General features: G+C 37.0%; 1 protein-coding gene across 2 annotated transcripts in view; it reads left to right on the top strand.

Moving 5' to 3' along the window:
• Positions 1-24,722, top strand: part of PRKD3 (protein kinase D3) — an 85,134-nt gene that overhangs the window by 26,607 nt on the left and 33,805 nt on the right. For both annotated transcript variants that reach the window (XM_070476864.1, XM_070476855.1), the window contains 4 exons: positions 14,348-14,486; positions 16,239-16,370; positions 17,162-17,319; positions 22,067-22,259. In XM_070476864.1, coding sequence (XP_070332965.1) covers positions 14,372-14,486; positions 16,239-16,370; positions 17,162-17,319; positions 22,067-22,259 — 598 coding nt within the window. In that variant the 5' untranslated portion in view covers positions 14,348-14,371. The remainder of the gene's footprint in view (positions 1-14,347; positions 14,487-16,238; positions 16,371-17,161; positions 17,320-22,066; positions 22,260-24,722) is intronic.

Raw genomic sequence — 24,722 nt, 5'->3', positions numbered from 1 at the left:
GGCCAAAAAGTTAGCTTCCTCTTTTTGAAAATTTGAAATGCTTCCAACACTCAGGTTACATTGAGGTTGGTTCTGTCTTATTCCTCTGTCTCCCCAGACGCCTTATACTCAGTAGACATTTGTTAAAAGATCCATTGTACCTGCGTTTACTGCTAAAAACATGATACTGCAAATAATCTTTAGTGATAGTTACTTCTCTTGATGAAACAACATATAGCTGTTAGAGTCACACAGAGAAAGGAACGAGTGAATACACACCAGTGTTCTTTTTCACACTGTTTCCTGTATCCGTGCCTTGGGTTTGCCCAGCCTGCTCTCACTAGTGTCGGTGGTCAGATGTTTAGTTTCTGGAGCTCTGTCTTTCTGGGATTGTGTAAAAGGCCAGGTTCTTCTAGAGTACTTGAAATTTTCAAAGTTACTCACTGTGAGAACGCCAGTGAACTTCACATTGCTTGTGAGAATGTAGTTTGCTGCTGCTGCTGCGTCACTTCGGTCATGTCCTGCTCTTCGCGACCCTGTGGACTGCAGCCTGCCAGGCTCTTGTGTCCATGGGATTTTCTAGGCAAGAATACTAGAGTGTGTCGCCATGCTGCCCTCCTCCAGGAGATCTTCCTGACCCAGGAATTGAGCCCCAGTCTCCTGCATTGCAGACAGAACCACTGAGACACCAGGGATGTCCAAGAATGTAGATTGGGACTACTTTATTGGCAATACTACAGCCACAGTACCTAATTTTAGCGTTTACAATTAAATTAAGCCAGTGGTTCTCAAGTGGGTTGACACCCCCCACCCCCAGGAACATTGGGTAATGTCTGGAAATGTTTTGTTTTTGTTGTCACAGTTAGGGGAAAGGAAGTGCTACTGGTATCTAGTGGGTAGAGGGGAGGGATGCTGCTACAGTGCTCAGGAGAGCTGCCCCACCAATCCCCTCAACAAAGAATTGTCTGGTCCAAAATGCCAGCAGTGCTGAAGTTGAAAAACACGGAGTTAAAGTCGATAGAAATGAAATCTATGAAGTTGGGAGAAATCAAAAACTTCTGTTGGTACTGTTGTAGAGTCTTAGTAAATTAGTGAATATGAATGTCTTCTAGATGTGAACTGTAGCTTGAGAGCTTTAAAGTAGGATTTGTAGTTTGTCTTCAATGTGTTTAAAAATACTACACAGTTTCCATTATGAGTGTGGATATAGTTACACAAAAGAAGTAAGTTTTTAATCTCCGTGTATTAGATATCTGTATCTTCATATTGGTTTATAAAGCAAACTTAACAACTCACTGTATCTCTGCCTTCTGGGAGTTTATAAGCTAAAGGGAGTGTTCTTTATACTGATGAAATCCAAAGAACTGGTAAGACTGGCAATCAGAAGAAGGCAGACGGAGCTGAGCACTAGGTAGAACTAGGATTGAACCAAGCAGAAATTGGCTGATCAGATCTCTGCCAGCAGGTCACTACCAGAGTCAGATTGCAAATGAGAAAATCAAAACTGTGGGAGCAGGCCTTGCCCATTTAAACAGAGTATTCATGCATGGATTCCCCGTGTCAAAATTAGGTTAGCGTTTAAAATCTGTTATTTTTTGTTATTGGCATGTGTTTTTAAAAGATTTAATAATTTAAGAAAGAGGTAACAGTGTTTTCAAATCAAAGGGATAGATGCAAGTGAAGATTTTGAGTCTGCAGCTTTTTTGTGTTTTGTGGTTATAGACCCTTTCTTCTGTCACTTGACTTTTGAACCTGATCTGTAATGCAAGGGTCATCATACTTACCTCCATTTTAAAATGTAATTAATGTAAAGCCCTTAACACATCGTCAGGCACATGGTTAGTACCCTCAAAATAGTAATATTCATGGTTTTAAAACCTCTTTAAATCTGGAAAGATCGTTGATCCTGTAGTGTTATTAAAATTTTAGTAAATGCCAAAGCATGTATAGCATTCATGCTATACCCATGACAGTGACTTAGCTTTATTCCTAACCTTTGATTTTAGTATTTAGCATATGACAATCTATTAAAAATAGGGACAAAATGATCATCTTATTAGAGGACTAGGGTTACTTGTTTTAGGAATTCTGAGGAAATTAAATGAGATCAAGTGCTTTGTATAATATAATGCTTGGTGTTTAGCAACTATTACACTCAGTGAATGCTAGTTTCCAACTTTCGTATTGCCAAGAGGCTTAGAAATACTATTATAACTCTACTGCTATTGTGTTAATTTGTTGAATGAAGATAGTAGATGTAATTGGAGTAAGAGGAAATTGGCAGACAGTAAATCATTTTAAGCTATAATGGTGTTTACTGAAATTGAAATGATTCTAACTAAAGCTGACTGTCTCCTTTTAACTGATTTAAAACATTTGTTTTTAGTTTTGACCATTTACATGACACTAGACCTGAAGGCTCTTTGTTTACATATCCTGATTTAGGAGGATTTTGGTCTGTTCTTTAACTGAATACATTGTTTCTGCAGAGTGATGTAATTGCCACAGTAGAGCGAAGACCCCAGCTGTATCTTTTGTGTTCTAGAAACCAGTTGTCATTCTCTTTTTTTCCCCCTCTCTATTCTTTTCACTACAGCTGTGTTCAATGGCTAGGTGACATCCTACTCTTTACCCTATCCCAGCTTTTTTTTATCTTGGCAAAACTGTGTCTGTCAGGCAACCATTGACTAATCTGGAGGCTCAAAGAGGAAGAAGGTTTTTGTTTTTGTTTTAATTTTGTTGGATATTCAGGTTAAGACCTTAGCTAGAACAGAAAGTTCCAAAAAGTTTGAATTAAAGATAATCAGAACTAATTGAAAAACAAAAAATAAAATGTAAAAAGATCATTCTGGTTTGTGTCAAAGAGAAGTGGTATTAAATGAAGCAGCCCCTCTAGCATCCCACATTCAGAACATTCTATTAGAGATTAATGATGAAATTCAGAGTCCACATTGAATAATTTTCCCATTGGCTCATCTAGACTTTTGTGTCTTCTATCTGTGTATGGGAACACATACACAGAAATTCTTGAAATTCTTGAAATTCTTCTCTTCAATAAAATTGTTTCCTAAAAGGTGATGTTAAAGTAATAATTACATTTATTTCTGGGAAATATTTTAGTGTTAAGTTAGTTTAGCTTTGCTCGGCAGTCAACAATCTTTTTCGGTAAGTGCCTGTTAGATACTAGGTGCCTGTTAGATACTAAGTTCTAGGTGCGGGGCATTCAGTAGGGAACATTGCAAAGAGAATGCCCTTGCCCTCTGGGAGCCTATTTATTATCATCTGGTTTATTTTTAGAAAAACTTACTGTGAAGATTTACTTGGCATCCAATGACTTTAGTATTTCAGCTTTTCACATTAAGTGAATATGAAAAAAAAATGTGATGCTAGAAATGCTCTATTAATCTTGACCTGGGTGGTGCTTACTTACATGGCATGAGAATGTAGAGTTGTCTATCTTCTAATTAACATTCGTGTACTTTATTCATTATACTTCAGTTAAAAAAAAATTTTTTAAGGTACACTAAAATTCTCCGATGGTTTCCCATTGCCATTAGACTAAAACTCATATTCCTTTTTTAAATTATATAGTGATAAATTATATGTTGAGGTAATGTTAAATTCTGAAGCTGTTATGTTAATGTGTAAAAATTGTGTTTGACCAAATAGAAACTTGACAACTTCTCACCTCATCTAACATTTTTTTAAACAATGTTCACAGAGATGTTATAGATAACAGTGGCAGTTTTGTTTTGTTTTTTCAAACTTTATTTGTTTATTTTTGGCTGTGTTGGGTCTTCGTTACTGTGAGGGCTTTTCTCTTAACTGGGGAGAGCAGGGGCTTCTTTAGTTGTGGTACGGGAGCTTCTCATTGCAGTGGTTTCTCTTGTCGCAAAGCACAGGCTCTTGGCATGCAGCCTTCAGTAGTTGCGGCTCCGGCACTCTAGAGCTCAAACTCAGAAGTTGTGCACAGGTTTAGTTTCCCGTGGCATGTGGGATCTTCCCGGATCAGGGATTGAACCTGCATCTCCTGCTTTGACAGGCAGATTCTTTGCCAGTGAGCCACCAGGGAAGCCTTAATCTAACATTTTATTCACAGAATTTTAATGATATGAACTTTAAACTATTCACATTAAAGAACTCCCAAAATATAGTGTGACTTGAAGGAATATTATTTGCAAGTATTAAAACTTTTTACTTAAGACAAGTATAAGTTAATACCATAAAAAATGACTTTCACGGGATAGTTATAGAAAGATAAGATGATCTGTTTTTTTTATTCCTGAAGCCATCTTTAATGCAGAAACAAAGACAGGTGAGTCTAAAGTGGGCAAAGTGAGTGCATAAGGGGTGAGAATTTGATAACTTTGTGGTGAAATTCTGTTACTTTCCCACATGAACTGAGAACAGAATTCATTTTGCACAGTCAAGAGAAGTCATTGACACAGTTGTAGAAAGCAAATCCAGAAAAGGGGCAGCAGGGATTTGGAAAGAGGCCAAAATAAAGGCCTTTTGCTTCTACCCTGCTAACTCTCTGCTTTTTTTCTCATTTCCTCTTTCTTCTTTTAATCAAGGTTGAAGTGGGCAAGGGAAGGAAATAAAAGCATGTTTAGATTTCAGAAAGTTGTCAGCTTCCTTCCACATTTTCCAGTCCCTCTATTTTCTTGACTCCTTTATCCCCCAGAGCCGCATTTCTCAACTTCAGCACTGTCGACATTTTGGACCAGAGAATTCTTTGTTTTGTGGAGTGTTTATTGTAGGGAGTTTGGTAGCATTCCTGGCCTGTACCCACCAGGTACCAGTACCACAAGTTGTAACAACCAAAAGTGTCTCAGGACATTTTTGAGACACTCAAGATATGGCCCAGATCTTCTGGAGGGCAAAATCACCCCAGCTAAGAACTACTTTCCTAGAGGACAAGTAATGATGGGCTTCCTTTGTGGCTCAGCTGGTAAAGAATCTGCCTCCAATGTTTAAATCCGCCTGGGTTCAATCCCTGGGTTGTGAAGATCCCCTGGAGAAGAGAAAGGCTACCCACCCCAGTATTCTGGCCTAGAGAATTCCATGGACTACATAGTCCATGGGGTTGCAAAGACTTGGACATGACTGAGTGATTTTCACTTTGACTCACTTTCATACTAAGCTTATTACCACCTCTCCTCCCTTTCTAATCTTGGTCTCTGTCACAAGTAGCTCCCACCCACACCCTACCCCACTGTAAGAAAAGAATGCTTAGAAAGCACTGTACCATTTTATTAGGTAAGACTTGTATTCTGGAATGAGTAATAGAAAGGAGTCCCCTGAAAATGGAAATTCACAATGTAATCAATAATTGATTTTCATTAGTTTGCTAGAATATTTCTTCTTCTTAAAATTTATACAATTGGAAGGGGGGAAGTTATCCTTTTTTCTTTCTTCTACTGGAACCTGGCTGAGAAAAACAAGCCATTATCTTGGAAAAGCTCCCTTTTTTCTGTATAGGGTATTTTATTGGCATCATACCATATTGAGAAATTCAACATATATACTGCTAAATATACAGGGGGTTTGTGTTTTTTGGTCTGTTGTTCAGATCTTATTAAGGATGTCCCACACAATGAGAAACATTCTGAGGGATGATTGGATTTGAAGTTATAAAGATTATGGATCCATGAAAGAGGCAAAAATGAGTAGTTTACAGAAAATATAGCTAGCTCTTAAGCATATGAAAAATGCTCAGCTTTGCTTCTTATAATGAAAACTACACTGAAATACATTTTTTTAACCTAAAGTCAACAAGTTTGATGGTATACTTGATATGGACTGAATTGGGCTCCTCAATTCAACTGTTGAAACCCTAACCCTCACTGTAATTATATTTGGAAGTAGGAGATTTAGGAGGTACTTAGGGTTAAAGAAGATGTTCAGGGTGAGATTCTAATCCAGGAGGATTGGTGGCTTTTTAAGACTGGAGGAAGAGTCTCTCCCCGTGCACACTCCATCTCAACAGTTCCATGTAAACTAAACAACATGCTGCTAAAGAAACAGTGGATCTGTGGTGCAATCAAAGAAGAAATTTAAAAATGCCTTGAGACAAACCATAATGAACAGCCACAGAAAGAGAAATGAAGGAAAGAACGTGCATTCTTAATATGTTACTTTTGGAAGTATAATTGGTATAGCCTCTGTAAAGAGCATTTGGGGAGTGTCCAAAAAATGTTAAATGTGTATGTTCTTTGACCTGGCAAATCTTCTAAGAAATTATCCTACTCATATATTCAAAAGATGGGGGAAAATGTGTATACAAGATTATATACTGTGTATTTTTTGTAATAAAAAAGATTGGGAACAGTAGCCAATTCATATGGCATTCAAAACATCAGGAGTTCTCTAAGCTCTTTACGTATACTCACTCACTTAATTTTCATGATAGCCTTACAAGGTAGGTACTGTTTTACAAATGGAGAAACTGAGGTTAAGTAACTTAGCCAACTTTGTAAGTGAACTCAAGACTATTTAATTTTAGTTTTACTCCTCAACCCATATCCCATCAGTAGGGAATTGGTAAAATAAAGCTGTGCAGCTGTAAAAAAAAAAAAAGGAATAACATTTTTGTATATTGTTATTAAATGATCTCTAAAATATGTTTCTAAGTGAAAAAAATGTACAGAACACTGTTTATAGTTTGCCACCATTTGTGTAAAATGAGGAAAAGATATATCCATGTCTTACCATTTAGGTATAAAGTATGTTCAGAAGGATATTGAGAAAACTGGCAGTGTTGTTGACCATGGCGGAGATCACTGGGCAACTGGAGATTAGATTTTACACTCCACTCTTGTACTTTTAAAATTTTGAGCCATGTAAATAAATTTTATACTAAGAAATAAAAAATGTATTTTAAAAGAATATATTTTATATCCCAAAGTATAAAGTAATTATCCTTAAGTCCATACTGAGAGATACATATAATACATTTGGATGAATAAATAAATGGTAGGAAATAGAAAAATCTCCCCTAGAGAAGAATTCTAAACAATTTATATACTTCTCTGCATTGAAGGACAGGGAACACAACTTGTCGTTCCTTAACAGGTGTTACGTGTAGGCTGCTCATAGTAACATACTTCCAAAGAGTATGTTATCAGTGGGAGAGGGGAATAGCTTTTCAGTGGAGAAACCTAACAAACATGACCTCAGTCAGATCATCAAGGTCTCCATCAACAGTAGTTGATCATGTTGATGGTAGGTACACTTGATATGATATGATGAGTATGACACTTTACCTCTGACGTCATCTTTGCCAAGATCTGTAACTCCAGTCTAATAACGAGAAAAATTCTGACAATGAGGCATCTGGGAAAACCCCTGAACAGTACTCCTCAAGACAGTCAAGGTCTTCAAAACTGCAAAGTCTAAGGAACTGGCACAGCCAAAAAGGGCCTAAGAAGATCTGACAATTGAAGGAAGTATGGTATCCTAAACGGGAACCTGGGACAAGAAAAAGACATTGGGTAAAAACTAGGGAAATCTGAATGAACTGTGGACTTTAGTTAATGATAAGGTATCAATATTAGTTCATTAAGTGTAAGAAATGTACCAGTGAAAATGTCAATAGTAGGGGAATCCAGTATATTGGTATAGGTATAAGGAAGCACACTCTGCTATTGTCTTAATTTTTCTATGTCAAACTGTTTAAAGTCCATTTTTAAAAAGATATATATATATATATGTATGTCTCTATATATGTATATGCTGTGAAAGTGCTACACTTAATATGCCAACAAATTTGGAAAACTCAGCAGTGGCCACAGGACTGGAAAAGGTCAGTTTTCATTCCAGTCTCCAAAAAAGGCAATGCCAAAGAATGCTCAGACTACCGCACAATTGCACTCATATCATGCTAGTAAACCAACGCTCAAAATTCTCCAAGCCAGGCTTCAGCAATACGTGAACTGTGAACTTCCAGATATTCAAGCTGGAAGTTTTAGAAAAGGCAGAGGAACCAGAGATCAATCAAATTGCCAACATCCACTGGATCATCGAAAAAGCAAGAGAGTTCCAGAAAAACATCTATTTCTGCTTTATCAGCTATGCCAAAGCCTTTGACTGTATGGATCAAATAAACTGTGGAAAATTCTGAAAGAGATGGGAATACCAGGCCACCTGACCTGCCTCTTGAGAAATCTGTATGCAGGTCAGGAAGCAACAGTTAGAACTGGACATGAAACAACAGGCTGGTTCCAAATAGGAAAAGGAGTACATCAAAGCTGTATATTGTCACTGTGCTTACTTAACTTCTGGGCAGAGTACATCATGAGAAATGCAGGGCTGGATGAAGCACAAGCTGGAATCAAGATTGCTGGGAGAAATATGAATAACAGATATGCAGATGATGCCACCCTTATGGCAAAAAGTGAAGAAGAACTAAAGTCCCTCTTGATGAAAGTGAAAGAGGAGAGTGAAAAAGTTGGCTTAAAGCTCAGCATTCAGAAAGCTTAAGATAACGGCACCCAGTCCCATCACTTCATGGTAAATAAATGGGGGAACAGTGGCTAACTTTATTTTGGGGGGCTTCAGAATCACTGCAGGTGGTGACTGCAGCCATGAAATTAAAAGACGCTTACTCCTTGGAAGGAAAGCTATGATCAACCTAGACAGCATATTAGAAAGTAGAGACATTACTTTGCCAACAAAGGTCCGTCTAGTCAAGACTGTGGTTTTTCCAGTAGTCATGTATGGATGTGAGAGTTGGACTATAAAGAAAGCTGAGCAACTGAACTGATACATGTATGTGTTGTGTGTTTATATATATGTATATATATAGGGCTTCCCACATGGGTTCTCTGTTGCTATATATATAGGTGGTGCTAGCAGTAAAGACTATAAAGAAAGCTGAGTACCTAAGAATGGATGCTTTTGAACTGTGGTGTTGGAGAAGACTCTTGAGAGTCCCTTGGACTGCAAGGAGATCCAGCCAGTGCATCCTAAAGGAAATTAGTCCTGAATATTCACTGGAGAACTGATGCTGTAACTCCAATACTTTGGCCACCTGATGTGAAGAACCGACTCATTTGAAAAGACCCTATTGCTGGGAAAGATTGAAAGTGGGAGGAGAAGGGGATGACAGAGGATGAGATGGTTGGATGGCATCACCGACACAATGGACTTGAGTTTGAGTAGGCTCCAGGAGTTGGTGATCGACAGGGAAGCTTGGTGTGCTGTAGTCCATGGGGTCACAAAGAATCGGACACGACTGATTGAACTGAACTGAACTGAGCAGTAAAGAACCCACATGCCAGTGCAGGATACATAAGAGACTTGGGTTCGATTCCTGGGTCAGGAAGATCCCCTGGAGAAGGACATAGCAACCCACTCGAGTATTCTTTTTTTTTTTTTGTATAATCAAGTGTGATTTATTTATTTATTTTTCCATTTATTTTTATTAGTTGGAGGCTAATTACTTTACATCATTACAGTAGTTTTTGTCATACATTGAAATGAATTAGCCATGGATTTACATGTATTCCCCATCCCGGTCCCCCCTCCCACCTCCCTCTCCACCCGATCCCTCTGGGTCTTCCCAGTGCACCAGGCCCGAGCACTTGTCTCATGCACCCAACCTGGGCTAGTGATCTGTTTCACCCTAGATAATATACATGTTTCAATGCTGTTCTCTTGAAACACTCGAGTATTCTTGCCTGGAGAATCCGATGGACACAGAAGCCTAGTGGGCTATAATCCATAGAGTCATGAAGAGTCAGACACAATTGAGATAACTTAGCTTGCACACACGCATGCATATATATATATTTTTTTTTTTTTTAATATTAAATACACTGAATAATATAAAAGTAAATTTTGAAATCAGATGTCCATGTCCTATCCCCTAGAGCTTAACCATAAATCTAGGAATAATCTTCGCATGTTTTGTTTGTTTTAAATGTTCTTGATACTTTCCCCTAAGCATCTTTGCTGTGGATATCTTTGCCACAGGCATTTTGGTCACATTCAGGTGTTTTGTTCACACACACTACAGTACTACATGATTGCAGTCAGTGGAATCTGCCAGTGCAGAACTGCAGATTCAGAGGCCAACTGTCAAGTTATGCATAGGTTTTTGACTGCATGGGGGTCGGCACTCCTAGCCCACAGATTGCTCAACTGTATGTCGTTTTTTACTTATTCTGTTTTCTTCTCCTTCCACGTTGCACTTAGTCTTTTTCACTAAAATTTCTTCCTTCATTAAGAGAAGTGTCTTTCCAAATACTGGGATGCATGTTTGTAACCAAGCTTTGTATTGTGTTGTGAAAGCTTTCTTCTACATTGTTGTTTCTGTCACATGTCTGTTGGTAAACATTCCAAAGTTCTATGAGAAATGTGGGATGAGTTCTGCCCCTTTAAGGCCCTCAGCCTCTTTCTCTTCTGATGTGTAGTATATTCCAAAATAAGAAGCCAGATCATTTTGGGGGCAAATCATCCTCATTTGTCAGGACTTCCTTGGTGGCTCAGACGGTAAAGCGTCTGCTTCATTTGTCAGCTCAGTAAAGCCATTGATAATGTTGCCAACTAGAAGAAATGGTAATATACTTTGAAAGCAGACTGTCAACCAGTTACTTTATCTTTGATGGCAAAATTGCCTTATGGGCAGTAAGTTGTGTGGCAGAAATTCTTGCTGCAAAGAAGTCAATGATAAAGATGCTTAGGGTGAAAATAGCAGACATGGTTTTAAGCTCCACAGATGATTCCACTTTGTGACCAAAGGTGAGACATAATGTTATGAATTCATTCCTGGTTGAAAATCAATTTCTGAATATTTAAAAATCATCAACAATATATTTCTATATATTCAAAGCTTATTAACAGAGTGTTTGTTTGTTTTTCATGGAGTTTTTCCTTACAATTGTTTAGATTTTTTTAAGTGAGTGTTTATGGTTTCTTTGTTTCTACTTTTTAAGTGTTTATCTTTGAAATACTCATTCCTCAAGATTCATAATATTTTTAATGGTGGGCAACACTGTTACCTGATACTCAGTGGCAATATTTAATATTCTCTCTGGCTCTTTTTTTCAGGCCACAGTTTCTGTTACTTCATTTTGTGAGGACCCTTGTTTTCAGAGAATTCCTAAATGTCTTACCAAACACACCATATAATCATGAATAGCAAAAAACTCTTTTTCACAGACTTGTTATTACATTTCCTTTCCCTTGGAGAATTCTGTAATTTCTCAACCATATAGATGAATATAGTATGTAAACATTTGCTAGTCCAGAAAGTTACTTTGTTCTTTATCGTCACTGATGGCTTTCTAGATTGGTACGCAATGTATATCTTAAATAAATATTCCTAATACTCGTAATTTTGCTAAGTGATTAATTTTTTATGTTTTCTTCTCTCATTGATATGTTTAGTTGTGGGGACTTCTGGTTTGGTCAAAACAGTATTAGTGATCCATATAATTTACCAAACGTAATTTCTAGGGGGAAGTGTTTCTTGTCTTGCTTCCTGTCTTCTATATAATCCAGACCCTGATACCTCTCTCCTGCCCCATAGCTTCTGCCTTCTTTAGGAGCTTGCTCTGTCTCTTCCTGTTCCAGTCCCAGCTACTCAGTGCTGTCTGCATTATCCTTTAAAATTGATCATGTTCGTGCCTTGCTCTGGCACCCCTTGTCTCTCCCACTTTGGATATAGAATAATATGAACCACTAGTGTTTATTTGATCACAGTGCTGAGTGTTTTATAGTCATCACATAATTTAATTTTGACGAGAACCACTTAAAGCTAGTACTCATGGGGACTTCCCTGCAGGTCCGGTGGTTAAGAATCCATGCTTCCTCTGCAAGAGGCACAGGTCCGATCCCTGGGAACTGAGATCCTGCATGCCATGTGGTGCACCAAAAAAAATAAAAGCTTGTACTCTTACTATTCCTAACTTATAGACAAGAAGCTGAGCTTTGAGAGATTAAGCAGCTTATCTAAGGTGCTATAGTTTATAGGTTGCAAAGCTTGAGAACCCAGCTCTGCAGATGGTGAGTTTCTCTGTTTGTATGGTCCGTCTGGGGCTCTTGTGTACATTTTTGCCTTTTTTCTATCCCTGCTCACCCCACCCCCCACCCCCATCATCTCATTCTCCAGTCGTCAGAGAACACTTCCCTTCTATCATTTACCTTATACTTTCTCAGTGATGACCCTTACATTTTCACTTTCTGCCCATGGAAATCTTGCTTCTCTTTTTATGATTCTGCTCAAATAGCACTCTTAAAGGGATAGTCTGTCTTTTTTATTCCCTCTTCTAGGGTTTTTTCATTCTTGGCATTTCTCTTATCGTGTTATATATTTGTTTTATTTCTCTTTCTACAGATTGTAAGCCCCTGGAAGGCAAGGACTGACTCTTACCTTTACATACCATAGGACTATACACTTACAAGACATGTAAAAAAAAATTTTGACTTTTTAAAATGAGTTTTATTCATACAAATATTTTGTTAGAGATTTTATAAAGATGGAATATGGAGTCCTTCTGTTATTAATTCTTAAGAATTGTTGCAACTAAGGTTGTATTTTAGTTGCAACTCAGTTTTACTCTCCATTAGATGTTTTCTAATTTAATAATTAAATAAAATTTAGTAAACTTAAATTTTAAGTTAAAATTTAATGAAAATAACTTTTGATTCTGTATTACTCTTTTCAGTGGAAAATTCTTATGCTGCTAGATCTGTTTACAGCATGTTATGAAGTTATAAAAATATCCATAACTCAAATATTGAAAAGAGATATAGTATTATAAAAATTCTAAATATTTCTACACTTTATTAACTTAGGTTTCTTAAAATGCAAGTAAATCTTAAAATTTCTAATTAAGTCATTATTTTCAGTTCCTAAAAATTTAACTTTTTCCCCCAGAATTGAGACCTTTTTAGAGATTTATATAAGAATTTTTAATGGGAAAATTAAGGCCATAAAGTAAGATGAACTAGGTTGGTATCTGCACCTAAAATATATGCTGTAAGATCCTTAATTGATGTAGAAGTGGGCTACAAGTTTGGCCTGCCCTTTTTCAGGGGGCAAAGTAAACAGGAAAACCTGATGAGTTATATGATCAAACTGCTCGTTACAAAACCAACTGGATCTGAACAAGGAAATATCATCCAAGGTCAGGATATCTTATTTAGAGGATACAGTGAGTTGACTCCATAAAGAAGATATTAAATTTGGTAAACCATCAAGATGTAAAAGTTAAGGGGAAGCATAAATGACAGTTGATTACTCAGCTAGATTAGCGTGGTGATTGAGCACAGGGAATATGGCTAGACTGAGAAACTCAACTTTTAATTTTGTTTATTTTTAATTAGCTTAAATTTAAATAACTACACATGTCCATACTGAACAACAGCAATGTGGCTGGTAGTTGACTAGATGGGAAGCTCAGTTCTAAAGGACAGGAATGACTGCTAATCTCTGAGTCTTTGTAAGAATAGCACTGAGTTGAAGATTTTATTTTTCATCAATAACTGAGTAAAGAAATTCTGCACTTCTAAGACAAATTTTTTTTTCCATTTATTTTTATTAGTTGGAGGCTAATTATTTTACATCATTACAGTAGTTTTTGTCATACATTGAAATGAATTAGCCATGGATTTACATGTATTCCCCATCCCAGTCCCCCCTCCCACCTCCCTCTCCACCCAATCCCTCTGGGTCCCAGTCCACCAGGCCCAAGCACTTGTCTCATGCACCCAACCTGGGCTGGTGATCTGTTTCACCCTAGATAATATACATGTTTCAATGCTGTTCTCTTGAAACATCCCACCCTCGCCTTCTCCCAGAGTCCACAAGTCTGTTCTATACATCTGAGTCTCTTTTTCTGTTTTGCATATAGGGTTATTGTTACCATCTTTCTAAAGTCCATATATATGTGTTAGTATACTGTAATGGTCTTTATCTTTCTGGCTTACTTCGCTCTGTATAATGGGCTCCAGTTTCATCCATCTCATTAGAACTGATTCAAATGAATTCTTTTTAATGGCTGAGTAATATTCCATGGTGTATATGTACCACAGCTTCCTCATCCATTCAAGACAAATGTTTTAAGATATCAGTAATTATATATATTGCTTACTTTTATATTTTTGAACTTGAGATTTAACCAAGGAGCTTGAGCACATGGTTGATCTTTTTTGGATATTAATAAAATTGTTGGCAAATAGCATTTCCAGAAGATGATGAGTTACAGGGAGGCATGGCATGCTGCAGTTCATGGGGTTGCAGAGAATTGGACACGACTTGGCAACTGAACAACAACAACAAAAGTACATTTAAAATTATTACATAAGATTGAGACATTTACTTATGAAATGAGTATACTGATACAGGACTGTTTTCCTACAGTTTCCAGAGTGTGGATTCTTTGGCATGTATGACAAAATTCTTCTTTTTCGCCATGATATGAACTCAGAAAATATTTTGCAGCTCATTACCTCAGCAGATGAAATACATGAAGGAGACCTAGTAGAAGTTGTTCTTTCAGGTAAGTAGTTTCTTTTATTTTGTTGCCTTTTTTCCCCCTCCAAAAGAGCCTTTTTTTGGTGGGGGGGAGGTAGACTTCAACTAAATGCTATATTCAGTTATACTTTGTAAATACTATAGTTGCTTACTTCTTTCATCTATAATAAGGTTATTATATGATTTTACTTTCAGGAAGGTTACATCACAGATGAGAAAATAGAAAAATAAGAAACAAAGTGTTAGTCGCTCAGTTGGGTCCAATTCATTGCGACCATAGCCCACCAGGCTCCTCCGTCCATGGAATTCTCCAGGCAAGAACAGTGGAGAGGGTTGCCATTTCCTTCTCCAGGGCACCTTCCCAACCCAGGGAGGGAACCCAGGTCTCCCATATTGCAGGCAGGCTCTTTACCATCTGAGCCACCAGGGAAGCCCCTGGGAAAATAAGCCCTGAATTGAAGTGTTACTAAGCTAAGGGAATTATCAATTGAATTGGAAGAGGACTGTATTCCTCTTTTATATTTCCTTTATATTCCTCCAAGGAAATTAAACAATTACACTGAAATTCTGTTTCCTTTTCCCGTTTCTGTGACCATTTGGAGAAGAAAATCAAGAAAAAAAAAGAAATAATAAAGATGTGGAAGAGGAAATTGCAATATTGGTTGATTCCATGACTTAAACAATGCTCCTTCTCTTCTTTTTCTTCGTGGACATTTTCTTATTCTCTCCTTTCCCCTCTCACCCATTCTTGCCATCCGTTGTTCCTTAGCCCCTGCTATTTCTTACCTCATCCAACAGCAGGTGGGCAGGATAGCTAGTGAGAAGTATCAAGGGATAAAGAATGTGTGTAGTAGGCCTGTAGAACTTCTGTTTGGCAGCAAAGGAAAGAAGGAGGGAGAGACATAGAGGGACGGAAAAAAGAAGTAAAGAGATGGGAGAGAAGGAAAGGAAGAAAGGCCAGGCCAAGAGTCCAGCATCCTGCCACCATTTTTTTTCCCTCTTCCCAGTTTCATCTTTGTAGTCTTGAGATTCTTTCTGGTCACCACCTTTCCTTATTAGTCTCTAATCCTTACTCTTTATCTTCTCCACTACAACCCCAAATTCTGAACACATCTCAGCCCTTGTCTTCCTTTTCATTGTAGAGGGGCTCTACTCCCTATCTTCCTAGTGGTCATGCTCATTATCTATTCCTTCTTTGCTCTGGAGCCTACATCAGCCCACAGGGATATCCTTAGTGACTTGCAGGTGATGTTGAAAGGATGTCTGATGATGGATGCATCTGCTTTGTTGAGTTGCACACAGAGGGGAGAAGAGTCTTTTTCCTATACACTGGGACTGTGGAGGACAGACAGAGTGTATCCTGGGATCCTGAATTAGGACTGAGTGCATTTCTCCCAGAAACATTGCTATAAGTTAATGTTAAGTTCTATAATTTTTTAAAATTTAGTGTTCTATTTCCCAGTACATTATAAGTTAAATAGTTTTTAATTAGCTAAAATAAATCTGACAATTATTTGCAATCTAACTCCAAGAAAATGCTTTTGGAGGTCAAAATACATACTTTTAGAGATCAAATTATTTTAATTGGTCAGTTTCCTAAAATAAAGTTCAAAAGCCACGATATTAGTCTTAAAATAATTTTTTATTGACGAAAGATGAAAGTTTCAGAAAAAGAAAAATTCTGCATGCTTTGACATAAATGACTATGGTCGATGTTCTTAATCTTATCACAACTGCAAGTATAGGGTTTATTTGAATATTTCCCTTATTTTTAAAGCTTTGGCCACAGTAGAAGACTTCCAGATTCGTCCGCATACTCTCTATGTGCATTCTTACAAAGCACCGACTTTTTGTGATTACTGTGGTGAGATGCTTTGGGGATTGGTACGCCAGGGACTGAAATGTGAAGGTATGTGTTCTAAATTTTTAATAATTTGAAATAAGTTTTCACATTTGCGTTCTTTAATCATCAATGAAAAGATAAGATCATTGGTCAGTGACTAGTTAGTACCCAAGGTTTAGAAGCAGAGCAATCTGGTGGTTCCGTGTTAGAATTGCCAGGGGGGTAGGATGCAGGTGCACATCTGATTAGTCAGTAAACTTGTTCTCTAAAGGACCAGAGGGGGCATGCTGGGATTTTAAGTTTTGCTGGCCATGTCGTCTCAGTTGCAGTGGCATAACTTTGCCATTGTAACATGAAAATAGCCATGGGCAGGTGGTAAACTGTGAGAGTGCTGTATTCCAATAAAATTATTTATGAGCACTGAAATCTGAATTGCATGTAATTTTCACATGTCATGGTCCACAGTTTGCTGAAGTTACTTAAGCCAGTGGTTCTCAAACTTCACTGTGTATCAGAATCACCTTGAGGACTTGCTGAAACATTACTTTGCAAGGCCCCATCCCCAAAGTTTCTGATTCAGTAGGTCTGAGGTGAAGCCCAATAATTTATTAGATTTCTAACAAATTCTTGGGTGCTGCCTTGGGGAGCACACTTGAAGAAACCACTGCTTTAGGTAACCTAACTTTTCTAAATAACCCTTTCTACACATTTCCTATTCTTCTTAGCTTGTTATCTGGGTTCTTCATTAGGATAGCTACTGCTGCCAGAGAAAAGAAGCCCCAGTTGGTTTTTTTAATGTATGCACTTAGATGGTTAAGTTAAAAACCTTTTTTTTTAACCTTTTAAAATATATTTAGGCTGTGGATTAAATTATCATAAACGATGTGCCTTCAAGATTCCAAATAACTGTAGTGGTGTAAGAAAGAGACGTCTCTCAAATGTATCCCTGCCAGGACCTGGCCTCTCAGTTCCAAGACCCCTGCAGACTGATTATGTAGCCCTTCCCACTGAAGAGGTACGTACTCTTAAGATAATAGAGGGCATTTTTACCATTTACTCTTTATGTTTCTACTTACTCTTTATGTTTCATCCTAAATCATAAGTTATATACTAAAGAACAGTAGCATTCCTACACTTAAGAAACTTAAGTGGGTCCCATTTGTTTTTGTTTTTATTTCCATTACGCTAGGAGGTAGATCATAGAGGATCTTGCTGTGATTTACATCAGAGAGTGTTCTGCCTGTGTTTTCCTCTTAAGAGTTTCGGGTCTTACATTTAGGTCTTTAATCTATTTTGAGCTTATTTTTGTGTATAACAACAAAGGAAAATATTAGCAAAGTGAAATGACAACCCTCAGAATGGGAGAAAATAAAAGCAAATGAAACAACTGACAAGGATAACAGATTGCGTTTACTTACATCATTTCAGTCCCTCTTAATTTAGAATAGTTCTCTACCATTTTTTTCTTTTTGATACTTTATTTTTGAAGACTCTAGGCCAATCATCCTATAGAATGCACTATCTGTGTTTGTCTAATTGTTTCCTCCATATTAGATAAACAGTTTCGGTAAGAAAAAAAAAAAAAAAGAAGAAACTTAAAATGTATCACTGTAATCAGGGCTGACCAGTAGCATGTTGTATACTTTGAGATCACCTTATCACTTGAACCACAAGATCAGTCTCCTGACCAGTATCCTGACTCCTACTCTCTACACTTCACTATAGCTTAATAGTCAACAACCAATTAGATCACTTCTTTCAAGGAAACCTCTGTATATTCTGCATTTCCGACAATCTATAGTATTCAGCGTTCCCTGAACACATCCTTTCTCCCCCCCCCTCCCCCCCGTATTTGCTCTTGTTGATATCTATCCTATGTGCTTTTTCTAGACCTAGATTCCCCTTTACCTAGAAGTTATTTTTCTGAATGCCATACCACTTTTCAAACCTCCTTGATGGTGTGTATAGCATTGTACCATAGTATCACAGCCTTTGTATATTAGATTGTCCTCAAGGAGTTTATCTTCTTAGAGAAGACAGTACTCATGTCTTTCTTTGCCCCACCATGCCCAGCTCCATACCTTGTACTTTAGTGGGCACTCAGTCATAAATGAATGAGTGTTTGAGTGACATCACTGATCTTTAGAATATTCCAGTGAGGTCTGTATACTGTGAGATAGCTGGCACTCAGAATTATCAAGTGACTTGACTGAAGTCACAGAAGAAATTAGCAAGCAATATTAGAATTCAACCCAGATCTGCTTATGTGTAAATCCATGATATTTCCGCTTATATTGTACCCCTCAAGGGTAAATGTAGTAGATTGGGGAATAAAGAAATAACTGTCTTACTTATTTGGTACTACTTTAAATGATTTCCATCTGTAGATTACAGTCTTAATTTAGTTATTTCTGAAACCTCTTTGGCCTTCTGTATATTAATGGCAAAATCAAGCCATTGGACTGTTGTCTTGACTGCTTCATCACAAGATTTCACTAAATTGAGGATCTAAAATAGAAGCTTCTGAAATTCTTTCACAAAAATCTCACGTTTCCATATTGCATAGCCCTAGCGTGACATTTTTAAAGTATAAGATGAGTGCTGTAGCGTTAGAACTGAGAATGAGGAGTTATTATAAACACATGCGAAAGTTTAGGGAAAGATTAATGCCTTTTACACACAAGCTACACAGGGAAACCTGGCTCGAATTGGGGACTGTAGGATGAATGTATGTTGTCTTAAGAACCCCGCAAACAGTACTGCTTTGTCAGCCATACCCACTGAGTATTATAAGATTAGGAAATGACAGGACCAAGCAGATGAATAAGGTATTCAGTTTTAATTTATTCATTTTTATTTTACCCGGAAGATGAAAATTCTTTAGAGAAGTGTAAGGAGAGTGGTATGTTTAAATTGGATGGATTGTGCAGAGTGTTTTAGAACAAGTGGAAACTGTAGTAAAGAATACAGTCTCAAAAATGAAGGTACATACAGTAGAAGAGCTGAGAGCTCATGGAGGAAGATCAGAGGGAAGGAAGAGTGGTAAAAGAGGACAGTGTAAAGGAGTGAAGGAGATAGTGAAGAGCTGGGAGCACCCTGAGTCTGAACCGGGTTTAGAGAAAAGCTCGCTCTCAGCAGCTGTGCAGGAAGAGCCTCGTAACTTGTCCGGTGCCAGTCTTCATGCTGGGATGCTTTACTTATCTCTTCTTGTGTAATCCTCACCCCAGTCCTGGCAGGCACGGAGCTGTTGTCTTGATTTCATAGATAAAGCATGAGGAAGAAAAATTTCTAAGGAGTCAAAATATTAAACTTCACTGACTACTGACATGATAGAAGGCCAGTTTCGAATAGTTTGAATCTGACCCTGGGGTTGTCATGTAAGGAGGCAGTTTCTGTCAGTGTATGAAATCAGCATAAAGGGAATCAGGTAAAGAGGTGTAGAGGCAGAAGAAAACAGACTGTTGATTGAATTTGGTTAAAATGGAACCACCACGTTTAGAGAAACCAATATTGAGTGATGGCTGTTTGGAGACAAGAGAGATTAGTGTTCACCTCATTGCATTAAGGAGAAAAATTTTTTTTTCCTGCCCCACTGTGTGACTTGTAGAATCTTAGTTCCCTGACCAGGAATCAAACCTGCATCCTTGGCTGTGAAAGCATAAAGTCCTAAGCACTAGACCACCGGGGCGTTCCCCATTTGGGAAAATTTCCGCAGTACAGAATCAAGGTAGAAAGAAATTCTTGATTCTTAAGTATGCACATTAAAAGTGGAGATACTTCTTTCACTGAATAATCTTCCAAAGTCGAATATATATATAATTGAGGAATTGCCCCCTTTAAATTTTTTATATTGCCTTTATTATTTTATATGATTGAGAGTTGGCAATATTGTTACGAAGTTTTTATGAGCAATTCAGCCAAAATTAGTTTAAACACACATTGTGGAAATAATTAAATTACTTTCAGAAAATTTCTGGCTACACATCAATAAGAAAGAAAGAGTTTAAGCTAAGAAGTAATTTGTAAAGAGGGCCATTAAAGCAATGTAAGAAAAGAGCGTCCACTCAATTCTAGTTACCCTCACTGATCCCGTTTTAGCCAAGTGCTCTAGGCAATTCTACCAGCATTCTCCATCCTCCAAATGCTGATTAAGTCTGTTGTACCTTTCTTGCCTTCTTCACTCAGTAGATGGTAAACCACTATTATTGGTTAGATTGCAGTCTGCCCAAGGGTGTTCAGATGGGGAAAAGGTTAAGAATCACTGAACTGCTAAGTAGAAGACCCAGGTATAACTCAGGTCAGTCTTTCCATGTGTATGTTTTAAGCTTGAGACACAGACTAAGTGGTTGAAGCAGAAGCAAGAGAGACACAGTGTTGAGACACCACTAGACTAGGGGCCCAGGGATAAGCAAAAGCTGAAGGCATCCGTTTCTAGTTCCTGCTGGCTGCTTTATCAGCTCTGAGGAATCACTTCAGTGTTCCTTTTGCTGACGGTGCTCTGTACGTGGAGGAGGGGTGGGCCAGGCTAGAGCAGGACACCATAGACAGCTGAAGTCTGCAAGTTTGGTTTGGGTTTTAACATTCTTTTTGTACTTTTCTTTAACTGCTTCGTAATTTGCTTAAGAACGTTTCTGGCTACACATTATTGAAAAACTATCCTGCAGGGGCTGTATTTGTGTTGTTTTTATAGTGTTTCCTCCAGTGGTCAGTCCTTTTCTTTTTTCCTTCCTCCTACTTCCTTCAGAAAAAAAAGCCCTTTATTTTCTTCTCCTCTCATTTCTCTTGTACACTTCTCTGTCTTTTTATTTCTTTTGGCTTCTGTTGGTTGAACATATCAATGTACAGTGACTCCATTCTGAGTTACCCACATTACTAGTTAGAGAAGGCAGTCCTGGCAGTGAAGGATGCAAGCAGCTACATCAAGATCTGTGGTGCATCTAGATGGCAGTTAGGTATTTGGGTTTTGTCCTTGAGAATATGGACTGTATTCATTTTCATATTTCCAGTACATAGTATAGGACAGTCAGTGAATGTTGAATGAATGTGATGAGCTATATCGATCTGACCTGGAATTAAATTGATTGTTTCCTTTGTATACATAAAAAGGGTCATAGTTTAAAAGTCCATTTATCCCTCAAACGACACAAAAGTTTTTAACCAACACCTTCTTTAATTTTCCTTTTTGCTCACCTGAGAGGGAAAAAACCAAATAACTGGAATATACTTAAAATATCAAGGAACTTCTTAAAGCATTATTACTAAGGGTAAAGTTGTTTTAATCTGCACCTGCCATTATTAATGAAAGATACTTTAGTATTTATTAAAACAGATTTAAAAAACTAAGACTTGTTTTAAAATATGTTCAGACGTTGTGTTCAGTAGCTCAACATGAGCAGCACTAACCCTTCTGAATTTACTTAATTTTCCTGTGATTAATTTCTTGGTAAGGAATTTGAACATGTTATAAACTCATTTTAAGGTTTTGTTTTTTATTTGTGAAATGTCATATGTGCCTGGCAAATAATAGTTAATCAATGGATACATGTCTGTGAGGATGAAAATACCTTGCATAAATAATAGCAAAAAAAAATTCTACACTTATTCGAGGGTTGGTAAGTTAAGCTTCCAAGGAAACTGCTGAGATCCACATTTTTTTATTTGTGGCTTTAGTGTTTGAAATAAATGACTTCTGTGGTCAAACCCTGATCTGAAAACTTTGTTTTTAATATTGACTTACATTATGGAAATTACTTATGTTTTAGTCACATGTTCACCAAGAACCTAGTAAGAGAATTCCTTCTTGGAGTGGTCGCCCAATCTGGATGGAAAAAATGGTCATGTGCAGGGTGAAAGTCCCACACACGTTTGCTGTTCACTCATACACCCGTCCCACGATATGTCAGTACTGCAAGCGGTTACTGAAAGGCCTCTTTCGCCAGGGAATGCAGTGTAAAGGTAGGATTGCATGATTTTCTGAAGTAAAATTCATATTTGTTTTTGTTAGCAATTATAACATAAAATACTTTTTACTTCAGAAGGCTTAAGCAAATAAATTGGTCTCATAGTTAAAAAAGAAAAAAGAAATATGCATATATGTGTATCTATTGACAATGACTGGTATCTGCAACATGTGTATTCTGTACCAGGAGCTATGCTAAAGAAAAATTAGTGTAAACAGAAAAACTAGAATCTGAATCCATGAGATGTGGCTGCTTAACAGTTGTCAATATGGAACCGTTAGTGAGCAGGTAAGCTAATATTTGAGCTTAAGTCTTTGTGATTCCAGAGCCAGACACTACCCAAAATATAAAATAATGCCCTCCTCTTTCCATTAAATGGAATCACCAACTCAGTGGACATGAGTGAGCAAGCTCTGGGAGTTGGTGATGGACAGGAGGCCTGGTGTGCTGCAGTCCATGGGGTCGCAAAGAGCCAGACCTGACTGAACTGAACTTTCCATTAAGTATTCATACACACACACATCAACATGTTAACAAGAGTTTTATTGTTGCTTTCATTATGTGGCTGTGAGAGCTGTACCAAAATTGTCATTTTAAACAATCACACTGAAACAGGCAGAAATAGTAGAAGCCACTGGAATTATAATGGGGACCATCTATATTTGGTTACTAACCCAAAACATTGTCATAGAATTCCAAAAACATCTCTAATGAACTAGGTTTTTAATAGAGTAATGGTTTCCTGTAGTTATGTAATGTTTTAATGCTTTTAAAAGATGCTTTTATCTTTTTGTCTCGCATCTTCTCAACAGTGCTGCACAATTATGTGAAAACCAAAATAGAGAGTTTAAATCTGTTATTAGGCATTAAGCCAAGATAAGATATAAGTAATCTGTCTATAATCTTATGTACTTATTTTTCATGTGATTACAGTAATTATCATTACTTCTTGATATCATACTTTTTATGTAAAAGTATTTGTGGAATTGAATTACCTAGTTTTATCTAGGTGAAACATTGGAATTGAGATCTTTGCGACAATAAGTCCTGTTTACAGTGTTGAATTAAATAATTTATGTGTAAATTTAATTTTTAAATATATAAGAAAACTTTTCTTAGCAATATATGGCTACATAGGAGAATATCAAATAGAGAATACATTGTACATTTGTTGCCAGTATTTAATAACCATCAGGCAAGCTTAATTAAATGTTGAAATTTTATTTCAACAGCTTACTTTTGAATATGAGTTAATATATAAATTAATACTTTAAATATCAACACTGAAGTGTATTGGCAAGCAGCCACTAAAGAATGTTTTAGGAAAGAACATTAAGAACAGATGTACAAATTCTGGCCAGCAGATAATCTTAGTGAAAGTAGTAAATATGCCTTTCTGCTGAGTAGAACAGAAACATCCTAAAACTGCATGCAAAAAAGCACAGTACTTTTTAAAAGAATGATTAAATAAAATATGTATGTAGATTAATGAGTTTTGAATAAAATCAGTTAACTATATGACTGGCTTAGTAGTTTAATTTCTTAGAGCTTTAAAAGAATAATGTTTTATGCTTATATTGGTTCAGAAAGTATCAAAAAGTCATAATGTAATTCAGTAACCCTTGTATTTTTACTTCAGAAGTAAAATAGACATTTTCGTTCACTTGTTAAGCTAAGAAAAAAAATAGTTCAAACAGTTACGCAGGATCATTTGAGAAAAAATATACAAGAGCAATTAATTTATTCATTCATCTGTTTTCCACTTTGTTATATTAAAATTTCAGGGCAGCTTATATAAGCATATATAGGATAAAAGAAAACACAAATAATAAGAAACATGGGCAGGAATAAAGAGAAGTATAAATGACTACCATTAGAACTACATACTTGCTGCATATGGATGGTAAACTTGGCTTTACATTTCAGAGGGAAAGGGAACCCTTGTTATTTTCACAATTTGCAAACCTCATGAGATAAAAAACAAATATTTAAATGTATGCAAGTGTTAATATTAGTGTCACATGAATTTTCCTAGGGCCTCACCTTTTTGAAGGCATTATTACATAATGCAGGTTTTCTCATCCACCACATTATTAATTTCATAGAGCTTTTTCTTATAATGACCTTTCTGTATTCTACTGGCATGATACCAAGAGTGTTCTTTAATTATAGGAGTTACAAAATTATTCTAAGTGAGGACTTGAAATTATTTTTACCCATTTATTGTTGGTAGAATTATTTTGAAGGTGGTGATAGAGAGTAGTTATAGCAGTGGTTTCAGTTTTAATGTTAACTGAAGAAGTCATTAAAATACCTGTTTCTCAACCTCACTCCCTGAGCTGCTGACGTAGTAGATTAGGGGTGGGGCCCTAAAAAGATCGTGCATCTCAAAAGATGCTGTTGCTCCGGGCCTGGTGACCACAGTTTGAGAACCATGAGTTACACAGTGGTATTGAAC

The sequence above is a fragment of the Odocoileus virginianus genome, chromosome 2 (assembly GCF_023699985.2).
Source record: "Odocoileus virginianus isolate 20LAN1187 ecotype Illinois chromosome 2, Ovbor_1.2, whole genome shotgun sequence".
In the NCBI taxonomy this organism is placed as follows: Eukaryota; Metazoa; Chordata; class Mammalia; order Artiodactyla; family Cervidae; genus Odocoileus; species Odocoileus virginianus.
The sequence above is the reverse complement of the archived record's forward strand: the minus strand, read 5'-3'. Positions and strand labels throughout refer to the sequence as shown.